The 20,151-nt window shown below is 38.9% G+C and overlaps 1 protein-coding gene across 1 annotated transcript; it reads left to right on the top strand.

Moving 5' to 3' along the window:
* Positions 1-572: 572 nt before the first annotated feature.
* On the top strand, positions 573-19,359 carry LOC114637161 (cytochrome P450 3A13-like; the record flags this gene model as incomplete). The annotated part of the gene is made up of 6 exons (XM_028785347.1): positions 573-625; positions 2,516-2,615; positions 14,848-14,961; positions 15,183-15,271; positions 16,676-16,824; positions 19,232-19,359. Coding segments are annotated over 6 exons (633 nt in total), but the record flags the coding sequence as incomplete, so codon positions are not given.
* Between the last annotated feature and the right edge of the window lie 792 nt (positions 19,360-20,151).

Consider the following 20,151-nt stretch of genomic DNA (forward strand, 5'->3'; position numbering starts at 1 on the left):
CAACTTACCTGAGACTAAATGCTCTAAATGAAAAGAGGCCAGTGGTTTCTTCAGTGTCCTCAAGCTATTAGTCCTCTAGGGAGAGGTCATGAGATAAATGGAAAAGAGGTTGAATAAGGAGATAAATGGACCTTATTGGATTTCCCTTGGCTTCTGTTTAACCCCCTGTGCTTATGGCAGGAACAATTCAGAGAGTTTGAGGGTTTTAAGGATGATGTGTAGAGAAGCAAAAGCTTTAGAGAGAGGCAGGGTGTTAGCTATTATTCATAGTGAAGAGTGAATGGCTGAGCATGTGCAATGCAGTTGGCAATTATTCACAACCAAGGGTGAGGTTTTTGTGCATGTGGAATGTTGACAGAAAATTCAGGAAACTTGAATAACTCCATTTCAAATATCTCTAGAACTTAACCTCCATTCTACTCAAAAACTTATGAATTAGAATGTCTCTCTCTCACTGCCATTTAGGGACAGTAAGCCTGATTTTCTAAGAGTCAAACCATTTGTGCCCCAATTAGAGATAAGAACATTATGCTTAAAATAGTCATGGATTTTCATTTTCTTTACCTTTCCAGGGCTTCTGGGAATGTGACATACAATGTCATAAAAAGTATGGGAAAATGTGGGGGTAAGTATTATAGCAACTTCCACTGGGGTAGATTTGAAACATTTACAAAAGCCAGAGGGTCTTGAGTGGAAGCTATGTATTATAAAGATCTTTGGAGGCTTTTCCTACCAAAGACCACAGATGTCTTCCAGTGTCATGATTAACAGGTGGAATTTGGTTAAAAAGTTGCATGTTTTTATTTTCTCCTGGACTTGATGGTTTTGGAATGATTCACTTGCATTTTAGTCCAGTGTCTAGATATTCCACTCTTCCAATGTTCTCTCCTGTAAACCCCTCTAATAACATATAACAAATCACCTGAGACCTTTAATTATATGTCTCTCTGTATCTCATATTTATTTATTTGGACTTTAGAGCCAAATTTATTTAAAAATTGACTCTAATATGTGCTTTAAAGAAAGAATGTGAGTTATCACAAAATATTGAAAACAGGTATGTTTTAAAAATCCATCTAAAAATATATGTATTTTTTCTTTCATTCAAAAGTCTCATAATGTGCTCAGTAGAAATATGCATGAGTATGTTCTCTGCTGACTCTTTCTGTCTTATTTGTCCTGGAGTCAGAGTCTTATGTAACCCAAGACAGTCTTGCTTGTTATTAGCTGTTTAAGTATGTCCTGGGGGTGGGTGGGGATAATCTCTCTGTATAGTTGGAGCTGGCTTTGAACTCCTGATCATTACGCCTCTACTTCTTGAAGGCTGGACTTATAATATGTTAGGTGGTAGGCATAATGAGATGCATACACCACCATATCCAGCTCATGATACTGACTTTAAAATTTTATTTATTTTCATTTTATGTGTATGAGTGTCTTACCTGCATACATGTCTGTATACTAGGTGCATGCATGCATGCATTGCCTTAGAGGCCAAGTATCAGATCCATTGGAACTGGAGTGACAGATAGTTGTGAACCTCCATGTGGGCTCTAGGAATCAAACCCAGGACCTCTGGAAGCACAACCATGATCTTAACCACGGAGTCATCTCCTCAGCCCCCTCATAATACTAAGTCTTTACAGTAAGTGTGGGACATAGTCACAGGACCATGTTTCCTGTAGACTAAAGGAGTTTTTGATCTTGGAACTTGGCTAACTGCTGTAAAAATGTTTATTATCTATTTTTAATAATAGTAATTATTAACAGGAAACATTTAAGCTGTGCTACTTTCTTCTTTGCTTTTTTCCTTCTGGAGAAACTGTTACTCATACTTAATCAACACAATTCTAATGAATTATTCCATTTCAGGCCCACTAGAAGTTGGTTGAGAACATTGTAAGATGTGCCAGTATTGTGCTCTGTGTTATGCACATGGGGGAAGTGTGGCCTCTTCATTCCTCTTTAACTTCTCTCACACATCTTTAGACAACTAAGGGGTGGCCACAGGATTTGCTGAGTAAACACAGCCCACAAGACCTTGTAATCCTGCTCAGAGCACACAGCACTGGATAGCCTTCAGCTCATCCATTTGCACTTAAATTTCTCACCTTCAGTTTTCTATTGACTCAATGTTCTTTTTGGTAATGTAATATTTTGATCACACAAAAGTATGAAAAGCATTGTATACAGGCAATATTCATGTATGCACCAACTGGGACAATTGGACAAATGTTCCAATTTAATTCTAATTTTCATCTCATTGTAGAACTTTTTTGTGTTTGCCTCTTCCCTGCATGACGTATATTACACTTCATTTCACAAGATGGCAGTGATCTGGAGTCAGAATCCCTGACTTGAACTACGTGTTCATGTTGCTGTGTAATTAAGCATGTTGTTGTATAACTAAAATATGGATCATGTCAGGTCCGGATCAGATTCTGTGTTCCTGGGCATGCTTCCAGCTATACAATCCATCTGGTTGGGTTTAATCTTCTCTGTTTTGCCAATGCAGGTTGTATGAAGGTCAACAGCCTTTGCTGGCTGTCGCGGATCCAGACATAATCAAAACAGTGCTTGTGAAGGAATGTTACTCTACCTTCACAAACCGGCGGGTAGGCATCTATGTAAAATACCTTCACCTTTGTTTACTTATTAGGGTCTTTTTGACATGTGCTTATGTTCATGTGGTATATGCACATGTGCAGATACACATACCTACACACATATAGGCCAGGGGAGAATATTGAACCTAACATTCATAGTCCTGCTCTATCATTCTCCATATTCCCTTGAGACAGGGTCTTGGATGGAACCTGGAGCTAAGTTGTTAGTCAGCAAGTACTGCCACTTTTCCTGTTTCTACTCCTCAAAGAGCTGGGATTACAGGTGCTCAGAGCCATGTCCAGCTTTTAAATTATGTGTTTTATATTAGAACTCAGTTTCTGATGTTTATACAGCAAGTATTCTTTCTTACTGAGCCATCTTTTTAGAGCCCCATTTATTTGGTAGTTTTTCTTTTACCTTTGAATAATTATAATTTCATAGGGCATTGGCCCAAATCTACAACAAGCATCCACGTGTTCTTCATATTCTTTGACTCAACGGTGATGTTTTGCATAATGGTAAATTTAGTATATTTTTATGGCAGGAAATTTGTATGACTCATACATTTTATTCACTATCAATTTTACATGCCTGTGTTTGGTAGTGTGTGTGTACACAGGTGTTTAACTCCGAGAGTATTTATTTGTGCAGCTATGTAAACCACAGAATTGTTCCTTTACCATGTCTATCTGAGTTGCCACATGTAGGTTGACTTTTCTTCTTTTTTTTATATTTATTTATTTATTTATTTTCAAATTATAGTTTTTACTCATTCACACAGAGGTTATAAACACAAAAAGGCAGGACGTGGGGAAGGGGATGACACTGGAGCATGGGTGTTCAGGGGGGAATACAGATTTCTTTCAGGACAGGGTATCGGCTGGGTGAAATTTGAGGGGACAGGTGGCTATGACTTTGCCTATGATTCATTTGTCCTTATCTAAGTTGGCATTATCTGCCAAGGCTACCTATTTACAAGGTCTATGACTACTCAGGCTGGTAAATTTCCACAAAAGCTCCCTGTTTACAATAGCTTACAGCCATCTGTTTCAATGTTTTTCCATAGAGACCCAAGATTTTGTGTTAGAATACATGTATGACAGGCCTATTGCTGATTTTAGGCCTATGGCTGATTTTAGGCCTTCAGTGTATAAGCAGGAGTGCCCCTGACATCTCCTCCCTTTTCTAAGTATAGAAGGGCTGTGGTGGTTCTAATCTTGCGAAGGTGGGGATAGAGGACTGACCTCCAGTAATTGAAGGGGACCTTGTAATGGCTCCAGTCCCCCTGTCGTTGTCCAGTGAGGCATGAGGGCCATACCCATCCTGATGTCTTTTTCCTGGAGAGGGGATACTTTTGACATCAACCCCTATGCAGTCAGGCTTGTCCTTCAGGGAACCCAGAGAGATATTTTTAAGTTTTATTTATATTCCCTTGCAATACTTAGCCTCTCAGCCTAAGTAAGAATTCAGACCGCCAGTCAGAAGGGGTTCTGGGTGGCCCCTCTCTGCTTGGTCTAGGGAGAGAAGTCCCCACTTTTAGGTTGGGTAGAGATGTGTTTTGGGAACACCCTGGATAGAGTAACAACTTCATCTTGAGTCTCGTGGTCCTCCATAGCTAATTTATGATAATGTGTCTGAATATGTTTTGCTACCCAATTATTTATCTGTTGTTTCACAGAGTTAGTCAGTCTATTTGAGGCCCAGGGACCAGATGAAATAAGCAAAAGTAACCCAATTAATGGTCTCAAGATGGAATGAAGTAGTGTTGACAACCTTGGAGAGGCTGAAAACCAATTCTTGTACCAGCACTCATCTTTCTCTTTCTCTCTCTGACTTTTCTCAGGGCTTTCTCTGACCTTTTTCATGCTCTCTTTAACCATCCCTGTCTTGTTTATGTAAAGAATGTAAACATTCTTCTTTAAGGGCTGTACACAGTCAAGAGCTGTACACAGCCTTTTCTATTATAATAGAGTAAATCAAGTCCAATTAGGATCTTTGAGATTTTTGGAGGTCTCTTTAGACAGCAAAACGAGGGATTTCTTCAGATTAGTGATGTCAATCTCTAGCTGTTTGATGTTCTTGTCAATGGCCTGTCGAAGATCTGAGTAGTATAAGTTTGGAGGTCAGCACCTGGATTAGAACTTCTAACAGCAGATATAATGGGTGATTCATTTTTACCTGGAAAGGAAAAAGAAGGGAATTCTCAGGGAGATTTCCCTTCCCTGGATGTCAATTATTATTCATTTTATTTATGGTTGGGCCTGGCTTTGGGGGGGTATCTATTTATTTCATTAATCTTTTTGGTAGCCTGTTAGCTGTGCCTTCTGTGGTATCAAACAGGCATATCGATCCTCGGCCCCATAAGGGAACTGGGTCTGGGCCATTCCCTTTAAGGGTAAGAGGGTCCTTCCCCATAGCTGTGGCATAGTTTTTATTGGTCTCAGTGATGCCAGAGGCAGTCTGCAGCAGATTTGCCATGAGCTTTCAGTTTTAGAGAGTTAAAAGTGAACAAGGCATGATGGAGAGTATTTCAGGGGAACTCCTTCTGGGGGCTACTGTTCCTCCTCTTTTGTTTTTAAAGCCAATTTTTCAGAGTTCTTATAAAATCAGGGCAGAAGTGCCAACAGCCACTCCTTCCACACTCAGAAAGTCATGAAGACATTATTTAAAGAAATATAAATCTGTATTAATAATCTCTTTTATCAAAGGACTGTTATAGCAACAGCTGTCAAGTAATCAGACTATATAATTTATCGATTAATAATAGCTTCTTCTACTTTTTGTGAGATTACTTCTCTTTTGTCAATTAGTTGTTGAGGGAAATTAGGATTTACATCTCTCTTGAGAATATTAAACAGAGACTTAAATTCTTTTGTGGAGAACTTAAAATAAGATCTTAGCCAATTAGCATCTCCTAGAAACTTTTGAAAATAATTTGAAATAATTAAACTCTTTTTTTTCAGACCCTTTATCTGTTTTTTTTTTAAAAATTGGATATTTTATGTATTTACCTTTCAATGTTATCTCTTCTTCCATTCTCCCCCATAACCCCTTATCTCATACCCCCCTCCTCCTATTTTTTATGAGGGTGTACTCCAAACATCCACCCAGTCCCATTTCCCTGGTCTCAAATTCCCCAACACTAGAGAATCCAAACTTTTGGGAACCATGGCCCTTCACTTCCACTGATGTCTGACATGGCCACCCTCAATTACCTATACAGGTGCAGACATGAGTCTTTCCCTTTGTGCTCTTAGGCTGGAGGTTTAGACTTTGGGAGCTCTGGCTGAATCTTTTGATACTCTTCTAAAAAAGGACCAAAGCACCCATACTTTGGTCTTCCTTCTTCTTCCTGAGTTTCATGTGGCCTATGCATCGTGTCTTAGGTATAGTGAGCTTTTAGGATAATATCCACTTATCAGTGAGTGCATACCAGGTATGTTCTTTTGAGATTGGGTCACCTCACTCAAGATGATATTTTCCAGCTCCATCCATTTGCCTAAGAATTTCATGAACTCATTGTTTTTAATAGCTGAGTAGTACTCCATTGTATAAATGTACCATATTTTCTGCATCCATTCTTCTGTTGAAGGACATCTGGGTTCTTTCCAACTTCTGGCTATTATAAATAAGGCTGCATGTGTCCCTGTTGTATGTTGAAACATCTTTTGGGTATATGCCCAAGAGTGGTATAGGTGGGTCCTCAGGTAACACTGTGTTCAATTTTCTGAGGTACCGCCAGACTGCTTTCCATAGTGGTTGTACCAGCTTACAATCCCACCAACAGTGGAGGAGTGTTCCTCTTTCTCCACATCTTCGCCAATATCTGCTGTCACCTGTGTTTTTGATCTTAACCATTCTGACTGGTGTGAGATGGAATCTTAGTGTTGTTTTCATTTGCATTTCCCTGATGACTAGGGATGCTGAACACTTCTTTAGGTGCTTCTGAACCATTCGAGCTTCCTCAGTTGAGAATTCTTTGTTCAGCTCTGTGCTCCATTTTTAAAATAAGGTTCTTTGATTGTCTAGAGTCTAATTTCTTCAGTTCTTTGTATACCTTCGATATTAGCCCTTTATCAGATGTAGGGTTGGTGAAGATCTTTCCCAATCTGTTGGTTGCCGCTTTGTCCTATTGACTGTGTCCTTTGTTTTACAGAAGCTTTGCTGTTTTATGAGGTCCCATTTGTCAATTCTTGGTCTTAGAGCACAAGTCATTGGTGTTTTGTTCAGGAACTTTTCTCCTGTGCCTATGTGTTCAAGACTTCCCCCAATTTCTCTTTTACTAGTTTCAGTGTAGCTGGTTTTATATGAAGGTCCTTGATCCACTTGGAGTTGAGCTTTGTACAAGGAGATAAGTTTGGATCAATTTGCATTCTTCTACATGCTGACCTCCAGTTGGACCAGCACCATTTGTTGAAAATGCTGTCTTTTTTCCACTGGATGGTTTTAGCTCCTTTGTCAAAGATCAAGTGACCATAGGTATGGGGGTTCATTTCTGGGTCTTCTATTGTATTCCATTGATCCTCTTGTCTGTCTCTGTTCCAATACCATGCAGTTTTTATCACTATTGCTTTGTAGTACAGCTTGAAGTCAGGAATGGTGATTCCCTGAGAAGTTCTTTTATTGGTGAGAGTAGTTTTTGCTATCCTGAGTTTTTTGTTATTCCAAATGAATTTTAAGATTCCTCTTTCTATCTCTGTGAAGAGTTGAGTGGAAATTTTGAAGGAGATTGCATTGAATCTGTAGATTACTTTTGGCAAGATAGCCATTTTTACTATATCAATCCTTCCAATCCATGAGCATTGGAGATCTTTCCATCTTCTGAGATCTGCTTCGATTTCTTTCTTCAGGGGCTTGAAGTTCTTGTCATACAGGTCTTTTACTTACTTGGTTAGATTCACACCAAGGTATTTTATATTATCTGTGACTATTGTGAAGGGTGTCATTTCCATAATTTCTTTCTCAGCCAGTTTATCTTTTGAGTAGAGGAAGGCTACTGATTTTCTTGAGTTAATTTTATATCCAGCCACTTTGCTAAAGTTGTTTATCAGGTTTAGGAGTTCTCTGGTGGAAGTTTTGGGGTCACTTAAGTATACTATCATATCATCTGCAAATTGTGAAATTTTGACTTCTTCCTTTTCAATTTGTATCCCTTTGACCTCCTTGTGTTTCCTAATTGCTCTGGCTAGGACTTCTAGTACTGTATTGAATAGGTAGGGGGAGAGTGGTCAGCCTTGCCTAATCCCTGATTTTAGTGGGATTGTTTCAAGTTTCTCTCCATTTAGGTTGATGTTGGTTACTGGTTTGCTGTATATAGCTTTTACTATGTTTAGGTATGGACCTTGAATTCCTGATCTTTCCAAGATTTTTATCATGAAGGGGTGTTGAATTTTGTCAAATGCTTTCTTAGCATCTAGTAATATGGCCATGTGGCTTTTTTCTTTGAGTTTGTTTATATAGTGGATTACATTGATGGATTTTTGTATATTGAACCAACCCTGCATTCCTGGGGTAAAGCCTACTTGATCATGATGCATAATTGTTTTGATGTGTTCTTGGATTCGTTTCGCTAGAATTTTATTGAGTATTTTTGCATCAATGTTCATAAAGGAGATTGGTCTGAAGTTCTCTTTCTTTGTTGGGTCTTTGTGTGGTTTAGGTATGAGCGTAATTGTGGCTTCATAGAATGAATTGGGTAGTGTTCCTTCCGTTTGTATTTTGTGGAATAGTTTGAAGAGAATTGGTATTAGGTCTTACTTGAAGGTCTGATAGAATTCTGCACTAAAACTGTCTGGTTCCGGACTTTTTTTTTTGGTGGGGAGAATTTTAATGACTGCTTCTATTTCTTTTGGGATTATAGGACTGTTCAGATGGTTCAGACCTGCTCCTGATTTAACATTGGTAATTGTTAGTTGTCTAGAAAATTGTCCATTTCATCCAGATTTTCCAATTTTGTTGAACATAGGCTTTTGCAGTAGGATCTGATGATTTTTTTTAATTTCCTCGGTTTCTGTTGTTATGTCACCCTTTTCAGTTCTGATTTTATTAATTTGGATATTGTCTCTTTGCCCTCTGATTAGTCTGGCTAAGGGTTTATCTATCTTGTTGATTTTCTCAAAGAACAAGCTCCTGGTTTTATTGATATTTTGTATTGTTCTTTCTGTTTCTATTTGGTTGATTTCAGCCCTGAGTTTGATTATTTCCTGCCATCTACTCCTCTTGGGTGTATTAGCTTCTTTTTGTTCTCGAGCTTTCAGGTGCGTTGTCAAGCTGCTAGTGTATGCTCTCTCCAGTTTTTTTTTTTTTTTGTACTCACTTAGAGCTATGGATTTTCTCTTAGCACTGCTTTCATTGTATCCCATAGATTTTGGTATGATGTGTTATCATTTTCATTAAATTCTAAAAAATCTTTAATTTCTTTCTTTACTTCTTCCATGACCAGATTATCAATGAGTAGGGTGTTGTTCAGTTTCCATGTGAATGTAGGCTTTCCATTGTCTTTGTCATTTTGAAGACCAGCCTTAGACCATGGTGATCTGATAGGATGCATGGGATCATTTCAATTTTTTTGTATCTGTTGAGGCCTGTTTTGTGCCCAATTATATGGTCTATTTTGGAGAAGGTACCATCAGGTGCTGAGAAAAAGGTGTATTCTTTTACTTTAGGGTGAAATGTTCTATAGATATCTGTTAAGCCCATTTAGTTCATAAGTTCTGTTAGGTTGACTGTATCTCTGTTTAGTTTCTGTTTCCATGATCTATCCATTGCTGAGAGTGGGGTGTTGAAGTCTCCCACTATTATTGTGTGAGGTGCAGTGTGTGCTTTGAGCTTTAGTAAGGTTTCTTTTAAGGCTCTTGCATTTGGTGCAAAGATATTCAGAATTGAGAGTTCAGGTTGTTTGACTTTTTCTTTGACAAGTATGAAATGTCCTTCCTTATCCTTTTTGATAGTTTTAAGTTGAAAGTCAATTTTATTCAATATTAGAATGGCTACTCCAGCTTGTTTCTTAGGGCCATTTGCTTCAAAAATAATTTTCCAACCTTTTACTCTAAGGTAGTGTCTGTCTTTGTTGCTGAGGTGGGTTTCCTGTATGCAGCAAAATGCTGGGTCCTGTTTGTGTATCCAGTCTGTTAGCCTATGCCTTTCTATTGGGGAATTGGGTCCACTGATGTTAAGGGATATTAAGGAGAAGGTATTGTTGCTTCCTGTCATTTTTGCTAATAGTGGAGGCATTGTTTGTGTGGTTATCTTCTTTTGGGTTTGTTGGAAGGGGATCATTTTCTTGCTCTTTCAAGGGTATAATTGCCCTCCTTGTATTGGAGCTTTCCTGCTATTATCCTTTGTAGTGCTGGGTTTGTGGAAAGATACTGTGTAAATTTGGTTTTGTCATGGAATATCTTGGTTTCTCCATCTATGGCAATTGAGAGTTTTGCTGGGTATAGTACCCTAGGCTGGCATTTATGTTCTCTTAGAGTCTGTATGACATCTGCCCAGGATCTTCTGGCTTTTATAGTATCTGGTGAGAAGTCAGGTATAATTCTGATAGGTTTGCCTTTATATGTTACTTGGCCTTTTTCCCTTACTGCTTTTAAAATTCTTTCTTTGTTTTGTGCATTTTGTATTTTGATTATTATGTAACGGGAGGTATTTCTTTTCTGATCTAGTCCATTTGGCGTTCTGTAGGCTTCTTGTATGATTATGTGCATCTCATTCCTTAGGTTAGGGAAGTTTTCTTCTATAATTTTGTTGAAGATATTTATTGGCCCTTTAATTTGGGAATCTTCACTCTCTTCTATACCTATTATCATTAGGTTTGGTCTTCTTATTGTGTCCTGGATTTCCTGGATGCTTTGTGTTAAGAACTTTTTGCACTTTGTGTTTTCTTTGACAGTTGTGTCAATATTTTCTATGGTATCTTTTGCACCTGAGATTCTTTCTTCTATCTCTTGTATTCTGTTGGTGATGCTTATGTCTATGACTCCTGATTTCTTTTCTAGGTTTTCTATCTCCAGGGTAATCTCCTTTTGTGATTTCTTTATTGTTTCTACTTCCATTTTTTATGTCCTGGATGATTTTATTCAATTCCTTCACCTGTTTGTTTGTGTTTTCTTGTAATTCTTTAAAGGATTTTTGCGTTTCCTCTTTACTTGTGTTCTCCTCAAATTCTTTGAGAATGTTCTTCATGTCCTTCTTAAAGTCCTCTATCATCATCGTTAGAATTGATTTTAGATCTAGTTCTTGCTTTCCTGGTGATGTGGGGAGTTCAGGACTTTCTAACGTGGGGCAACTAGGTTCTGATGATGGCAAGTACCTTGGGTTGCTGATGCTTATGTTCTTGCACTTGCCTTTCGCCATCTGGATCTCTTTTGTGCTATCTGCGCTGTCTCTGACTGGAACCTGTCTTTCCTATTATCTAGATTGTGTCAGAACTGTTTGGGATGTGTTTTGCTTCTGGGGTTAGAGCTGAGGCCCAAGATCTGCTCAGTGCTCAGGTGGAGACTGGAAGGATCCCATGCTCTGGGCCAGAGTGAATTTCTGGGTTCCAGTGGGTCCCGGTTACTCCCTGTTTGGGGCAAGTGTTGGCACCTCCTTGCTTAGGGTACTGCTCAGATTAGAGTTCCTGGGAGCCCCGCTTCCTCTGAGTTCTGTGAGATTGGGTACAGAGCTGTCTCCAACGGGATCTGCTGGGCGCTCCGGCCCAGACTGGAAGGAACCCGTGCTCGGGGCCAGGAGAGAATTCCTGGGTCCCAGTGGGTCTGGGTTACTCCCTCTTTAGGGCAAGTGTTGTTGCCTCCTTGCCAAAGAAACTGCTCTACTGCTTGGGTTAGAGCTCCTGGGAGCCCTGCTTCCTCTGGGTTCTATGAGATTAGGTGCAGTGCTGACTCCTGGGATCTGCTGAGCGCTCGAGCCCAGAAGGAACCAGTGCTCCGGGCCAGGAGTGAATTCCTGGGTGCCAATGGGTCCCAGTTAACCCCTGTTTGGGGTGGGTGTTGCTGTCTCCTTACCTGAGATACTGCCCGAGTTAAAGCTCCTGAGAAGCCCTCTTCCTCTGGGTTTTGTGAGGTTGGGTGCAGAGCTGCCACCTGAGATCAGCTCTATGCTCGGGGCCCAGATCGGAAGTCCTCGACTTCTTAATTGGAAAATATTTTATGTTTAATTTCTATATCATTGGAGTATATTTATTGTACAGTGGATTGGGCTTTCTTGTGACATTTTAAAATGTTTAAAGTTATTTTATATTCGTTTGTGTGTGTGTGTGTACTTGTACATATGTGTGTGAGTGTTCACAGAGGCCAGAAGAGGGTACAGGATCCCTTGGAGCTGTAGTTACTGGTATTTATGAACTGAGACCCAAACTTCATTCCTCTGCAAGAACGAAAAGTCTTATTTGTGGAGCCTTCTCTTCAGTTCCTATAATGTCTTGTTATGTGTCTACAGTTAAAAATCTATTATCAGTATTGATAGGTGATACTCATGTGTCTGAATTTGTCTTCGTTTAACATGATGATTTCCAGCTTCATCTGCTTTTCCGAAAATGGTATAATGATATAATTTTATTCTTCTTTATGGTTGAACCAAACTTCATTCTCTCACTCTCTCTGTCTCTCCATCTCTCTGTCTCTCCGTCTCTGTCCCCATCTCCCTCTTCCTCTCCCTCTCCCCCCTCTGCATCACACATAGTTTTAGTGTTTGGAGTCTTGTGTTTGAGAGACTTGTATATATGTGTCTGTATATGCTTGTGCCTAAATGACCCATGGAGGCCAGAGGAGGATGTTAGAGGTCCTACTCTATTCCTCTGCTGTCTTGGCTAGTCTGTAGGGCCAGTGAGCATTGGTATCTGCTTGTCTCTGTTTCCTAACAATGGGTTATAGGCTCCTATGGCCATGGCTAACATGTTCTAAAATGTGACTGCTGCAGATTCAAACTCAGGTTCTCATGCTTGAATCTTACTTTCTGAGCCATCTCCCCAGCAGAGTGTTGTGATCTGTGAATGTTTTATGTTTCTTCATTCCTTCAAATTTTCATTGATTTATTTTATGAGCATTTTAATTGATTTTGTTAAATTCATCCCTAAAGTATTTTGTTTTCTTTGGAATGATTGTGAAAGGCTTTGTGCATTTAATGTGGTTTTTCATATTTTTCACATACTTTACTAGTGTGCCTGAATTTTTGTGAATTGACTCATTTGTAAGCTCCAGATGTTTGCTTGCTCATGTACTTTATGAATTATCTAACTTGATACTATCTTTCTGATCTACATATTTTTATTTTATTTTTTCTTAGCTTACTGTGCTTGCTGTGGGCTCCAGTACAATGTAGAACTTTACTTTAAAAGCATATAAACTTTAACCTTCCACAATTGGGCACAGTTTTTTTTATTAAAGATTTTATAAATTTATTTACAGTCTACCCATTGTTCCCTTCCTGGTCCCCCTCCCACAGTTCCTCATCCCATTCCTCCTCCCCCTGTCCCTAAGAAGATGCTCCCCCCAACAGGCCTCCCCACTCTGTGAAGCCTCAAACCTCTTGAGGGTTAGGCACATCTTCTTTCACCAAGGCCAGACCAGGCAGTCCTCTGCTATATATGTGTCCGGGGCCTCAGAACAGCTTGTGTATGCTGCCTGGTTGGTGGCTTAGTCTCTGGAAGCTCCCAGGGTCCAGATTTGTTGAGACTGTTGGTCTTCCTATGAGGTGACCATCCTCCTCAGCTTCTTCCATCCTTCCCCTAATTCAACCACAGGGGTCCCAGACTTTAGTTCAATGGTTGAGTGTATCTGCTTCTGTCTCAGTCAACTGTTGGTTAGGCCTCTCAGAGGATAGCCCTGCTAGGCTCCTGTCTGTAAGCATATCATAGCATCAGTAATAGTGTTAGGGCTTGGTGTCTTCCATGAGGTGGATCCCCACTTGGGTGGGTAACTGGACTGCCTTTCCCTCAGTCTCTTCTCATTTTTTGGCCCTGCAATTCTTTTAAAAGACAGGAACAATTCTGGGTCAGAGTTTTTGACTGTGGATTGGTAACACCATCCCTCCTACTGAGGCTCTATCTGTCTACTGGAAGTAGACCCTTCAAGTTCCCTCTCCCCACTGTCAGGTGTTTCATCTAAGGTCCCTCTCTTTGAGTCCTGAGAATCTCTCACCTCACAGGTCTCTGGTACTCTCTAGAGGGTCTCCCTACCTCTCACACCCAGATGCCTCCCTCCCTCAGCCTCACATGATTATTTTCTTTTCCCTACTAAGTGGGATTGAAGTATCCTCACTTGGCCTTTGTTCTTGTTAAATTCTTAACATTTGTAGTTGTATCTTAGATATTCTGTACTTTTTGGCTAATATTCACTTATTAGTGAGTACATACCATGTATGTCCTTTGGGGTCTGGGTTACCTAACCCAGGATGATATTTTCTAGTTCCATCCATTTGCCTTCAAAATTCATGATATCCTCATTTTAAATAGCTCAATAGTATTCCATTGTGTAAATGAAGCACATTTTTCTGTATCTATTCTTCCATTAAGGGACATCTGTGTTGTTTCCAGCTTTTGGCTATCACAAATAAGGTTGCTATGAACATCGTGGAGCATGTGTCCCTCTGGTATGGTGGGGAATCTTTTAGGTATATGCCTATGAGTGGTATAGCTGGATCTTCACGTAGGTCTATTTCCAGCTTTCTGAGGAACTGCCAGATTGATTTCCAGAATGTTTGTACCAGTTTGCAATTCCACTGGCAATTAAGGAATGTTTCTCTTTCTCCACATCCTCAACAGCATATGCTGTCCCTTGAGTTTTTTTTAATTTTATTTTAGCCATTCTGATTGGTGTAAAGTGGAATTTCAGGGTCATTTTGATTTACACGTCCCTCCCTGATGACTAAGGGCTTTGAACAATTTTAACTGCTGCTCCTAAGTTTTTGTGACTTTCTGTGTAACACATACACTAAAAATTTTTCATTCAATCTGTTAACTGTACATATTAGAGGAGTTAGGCATTATATTGAAATGCACCCATATCTATACATTGATTAACTCAAGCCAACTTTTATCAAACCTCCACAAGTGAACCACCTCCTCTATCTCCAGCCTCCTAGGTAGTGAGTGTTTTGAAACATACAATTTCTGGACCATTTAATGACATTATAATTCTAAATCATTTGTAAGTAAGTCATGCTTTTCAACTTTTTTTTTGTACAACTGTGGAGTTTTCCAAACCTTTATATGGCAACATCTTTTTTTGCTTCGGATTCTAGAACTTTGGTCCAGTGGGGATTTTGAAAAAAGCCATCTCTATCTCTGAGAATGAAGAATGGAAGAGAATACGAGCCCTGCTGTCTCCAACCTTCACCAGTGGGAAGCTCAAGGAGGTAATGAAGTAATAAGCTTTTTGTTAGAAATATGAACAACAGATTTTGGGACAGGTAAGGTGGATGATCATAGCCCCTTTACAAGCAGTGTCCTCTGAGTTGAAACTTTCTAACAATGGCCTTGTGTGTTAATTTGACTTGTCGCTTTTTCCTTGGGAAAGCTGTGTCCACTGAGAATTGAGTCCCTCACTCACTAAGCATGGATTTTGTTTTGTGTGCAGATGTTCCCCATCATTAACCAGTATACAGATGTGTTGGTGAGAAACATGAAGCAGGGATTAGAGGAAGGCAAGCCCACCATCATGAAAGAGTAAGTACTAGCACAGTCATTGGGTGTTGGGTTGTTGTGTTAGTTACTTTCCTGTTGCTGTGACAAACTACTCTAACAAAAGCAACTGAAGGAAGAAATGTTTCATTTTGGCTATGGTTCCAGGGAGATACAGTCCATCATGGCAGGAAGATTTGGTGGCAGGACCAGGAGGCTACCTGATCACACTGCATCTATAATCAGAAGGAAGGCTATATCAAGACCTGACCAAAGTGACTTGCTTCCAATGAGTCTCTACCTCTAAAAGTTGCCACACTTTCCCCAGACAGTGGTACAGCTTGGGACTAAGTGTTCAAGCATACAATCCTCTGGTGGCATATGTACATTCAAATCCTAACAGTAGTGCTAGGAGACTCCATTACTACCTACTGGGAAGTTGAAGTTCCCATTGTTAAGTCATTAATTGAAGTTACTTCAGGACTAGTTAAAAATGGGTTGTGTCATGTTACCACCAATTACAGCAGCTCAGACTATGACTGGAGTTGAGATCAAAGGAAACTGGAGACATCCCTGTAGCAGCATTACGACTGTAATGGGACACTCTGGAAAGGAGTGTCTCCTATGAGAAAGTAGGGTGCCCAGTAGAGAATGAGTCTCACCTCTGTATTCAGGATTTATTATTAACTTGTCTATTCCATTATAATTGTTGAAATTCTAGAAAAAAGATAGTTTAGAAAAAAAGGAATATTATCTAAACACAGTTGTTAGTGTGGCTTCAGTAGAAAAGAGTGGAGAAAGCACTCAGCACATATTAGGATGCTGTGTATATAACAGGAAAGTTAAAACATCAAACCACTTATATTCCGTTATGGACTTTTTGAGACTATCAGTGAAATAGAAAATATTTCTTTGGGCTGTCAAGATAGTTTTGTGGGTTAGGGTACCTGACACTTGAGTTAGATCTCTGAGAGTGGGAGAGAATTGACATCCACAGTGAAGAACAAAATAAAATGGGTACATACATGCTTAGTATTTAGCTTATATTTCTCACACTTACACAGTGCAGAACCAAACCCAGGGAATGCTCCCACCCATAGTGGAGGATTGTGTCTTTCCACATCAATTAGCACAATGAAAGCAACCCCTTCATAGGCCTGTCCAATTGTAGAAACAATTCCTCTTCCCTGGTGGCTGTAGATTATGTCATTTTTATAATCAAAACTAACAGTCATAGATAATATCCATGTCATCCCACATCAGAAAGATAGGCACAACACTGTCACCTGACAAACATCTCACAACTGAGTGTTACAGAAGCAAGGACAGGATTTCTGTATGACATTCTGACTGTCTTAGCTGGACATGTGAATTTACTCCTGCTTCACACTTTATATATCTTAGCTGGACTAAGAAGATGTTTAATTGTTACTTTCCATCTCTCTTCAGCATCTTTGGGGCCTACAGCATGGATGTGATCACAGCCACCTCATTTGGAGTAAACGTTGATTCCCTCAACAATCCACAGGATCCTTTTGTGGAAAAAATCAAGAAGCTCTTAAAAATTAATCTTTTTGACCCACTGTTCCTCTCAGTGAGTACGTAACCTAAAGTTTCATTCTTTCTGTCTTTTTAAGCAACAGTGTAGTAAAAGATAACCCACATGTGTTGTCAGTAGCCCACTTAAACAGGCAAGTATTTGGTTTTTGAGTATATTTAAAGTATTTCCAGACATCACTGTTGTCAGCTGTGGAACATCTTTGTCATCCTAGAAACTCTACTTTTAATGACCAATTCCTTACCTTCATCATCCATAAGCAACAAATAAGTCTACTTTATAACTGTATATTTGGCTATTTTTGACACTTTATATGAATAAAATTGTATGATCTGTCATCTTTTGTGTCTAGCTTCAAAATTAGTATGATTTAAAAGTTCATGCATCTTGAAATGTGTATTAGTACTTAATTTTTTCTATGGCAGAATCTCATCCCATTGTAAGGACATGAAAATTTCTATTTATTTGTGACTGGTGGATATTTGGAATGTTTTGACTTTTTGGTTGTTGGGGACAGTGCTGCTATGAACTCTTGTATACACGTTTGTGTCTGAACATTTTTTGAGTTGTTTTGGATGTATACTTGAGAAGTGGTGAGTTGTATAGTAATGCCTAATATAGAGTGTTGAAGGAACTGTGTTTTGTCACAGAAGGATGTTGGTTTTTTTAAAGGATTGTTTTTATTTGTTTGTCTGCTTTGCTAATTTTTAATATGTATTGATATGCTCAGTTGTATAGTAGGATGTCCTTGAGTTAAATTCTACCTTGTTAGAGTTAATATAGCTCTTTTATAGTCACTTGGTTCAGTATACTAATATTGTGTTGAAAAAATCTTCTTTCTGTGTATTTGTAAGTATTGTTTATTTGTAGTTTCCATGTGAGATTTCTGTCTGGTCTTAATATTAGCGGCACTACTTGTCTTATGGAGAATTTTGAAGATACTTTCATGTCTTTCTATATTTTGGAAGTGTTTGGGAAGAAAAGGTATATGCTTTACTTTACATATTTGGTAAGAATCAGCATTGAAATCTTCTGGTCTTAGGCTTTCCTTGTGGCAGCATGTTTTTTAAACGAGGGATACTTTTAATTCTGTACATAAGGCAAGGTAGGAGGAAGTAAAGGGTCAATATGACCCAGGAACACATTTATAAGATAATTTCCTTTTATCATAGTTCTCCATTTACCGTAGATTGTGAGAGATGCTGGAGTCTTTGTGTATTTGCTGTGCAACATACAACATCTCATGCCACAGGTCTATTATGCATGGTATGCATTTCTTTTTTGAGTCAGCTTCTATGGCTTGTGAACTTCTAGGAATCTGTACATTCTAGCTAAGTTACATAGTTGAAGCTATTGTTCTAGCCCTCCATCTATTAATAGAATTCCTTTATATGCCCTTAAGTTTTTCATAACGTTATTCCCCTCCCACTTGACTATATGTGCTAGTAATCTGAGTCATCAGTTTTTCTGGAACAATTCCAGCTAACACTTTGGTAACTCTGAAGATATTTTCACAGAAGCATCTTTATTTTCATTGATTTATTCAAGCTTTTTATTGCATTAGTTTTCACTTTGTTTGTTAGTATCTAGTTTCTCTGCCTGAATTGTGTTTTCTCTTTTCTTTTAGTGGCACATGCTAGAAAGGGTTATCATATGAGACTAACTTTTTTTCAACAGTCATAAACTCTCTTTGAGTATTGTTTTGCCTTCATCTTACAAAAAACCTATTTGTGTGTGTGTTTGTGTGTTTGGTTAAAGTTATTGTCATCATCACCATCGTTATTATTTCTTTGTGTATATATTCATCTGTGGGTAGGTATTTGTATATATGGGTGCACATAAGTATATAGAAGTAAACCTAAGAAGAAAACCTCAGGTGTCTGCATGAGGCTCTCTCACTGGCCTGGAACTTCACCAGGTAGACTGACCTAAGTGGCCATCAAGCTTACAGAATTCCTTCTCTCTACCTCTCATGGTGCCATTCTGAGCCACTACACTAGCCCTTAACATAGATTGTAGGAAATGAACACAGATTCTCATATTTGAAAGGCAAACACATTACCCATTGAGCCATTTCTCCATTCCTAAAAGCACCTTGATTATGTATAGCACTGGGCTAAATCCTGATTTTTCAAAAAACCAAACCAAGCCAAACCAACAACGAAAGCCACAACCCCCAGTCCCCCTTAGTCCAACATGAAAAAAAATGAGATGTAAAGAATTTAACCCTGAAACTATGTAGCAAGAATGATTTATACCACTTCTGTGTTGATGGCCATACATTGACATTCACTTTTCCAGCAAGTGGTCTGGAACCTGGGCAAGAGGGAATGTGTCTCGGTGGGGATCCTGATGACTTACTGTTCTGCTTGGCAGAATGTTTATAACTTCTCCAGATAGATTTTTTTTTGTATTTTCACCATGGTTTCTCTTTTTTCTCCCTCTAGCACTTTTTCCATTCCTTACCCCATTATTTGAAGCACTAAATGTCTCTTTGTTTCCAAGAGATGTCATAAACTTTTTTAAAACTTCAGTAGAACGAATGAAAGAGAATCGCATGAAAGATAAAGAAAAGGTAATAACTGATCACATGAAGACTAATGTGTTTCCAATTCTCTTTATGAGACAAATATGCATCTACACACACACACACACACACACACACACACACACACAGAGACACACACACTTTCTCTGAATCTTTAAAATTTAGATGGAGGATTACAGGTTAAGGATAGGAGAATTTGGATAGTTTGAAGAGTGAAGTGTATAGAGATTGGGAACAGAGAAATTAAATGAGTCAGAGAAAGTATTTAAAATTAAATGATATGCCTGACACAGAATAAATATTTTTAAGGCAAGAATCTCACCACATGCCAGGAAAAAGAGTTTTTTTTGCAAACAATTTGTGGGGAGTAAAGGGAATTATCAAAATTCTATAGATGTCAAAAAATTAAAGTTTGTTATTTTCTCAGTGCTGGGATAAAACCAAGACCCTTGCACATGATTAGCAAATGCGTCATCCTTGAACAATGGTCCAAGTTGCCCTGCATATTGCTTAATCTTATTTTAGATTTTCATATTGAGAACTGTACTAGGTTAGTGTGCTTTTTAAAAAATTTTTATTGTTTTGAGACACAGTCTTGGTATGGAGCCTATGGAGTTGTGATTACAGGCATATGCTAAGAAAACTGGCTGGTCTGAATTAAGTTTGAGCTCCTCATGACCTGGAGAGTCATAGTGCTTCTCAGTAGTCAGACTTTGTTTCATACAGATGGACTAGAGAGTAATGAAGGGGAGCAGGACTGGGTACCCCACTATTGATGAGAATCATAGCATTCTAGCTTGGTGCATAGGACATCTAAAT

This window comes from Grammomys surdaster, unplaced genomic scaffold, assembly GCF_004785775.1.
Source record: "Grammomys surdaster isolate TR1022 unplaced genomic scaffold, NIH_TR_1.0 125183, whole genome shotgun sequence".
NCBI classification, from domain to species: domain Eukaryota; kingdom Metazoa; phylum Chordata; class Mammalia; order Rodentia; family Muridae; genus Grammomys; species Grammomys surdaster.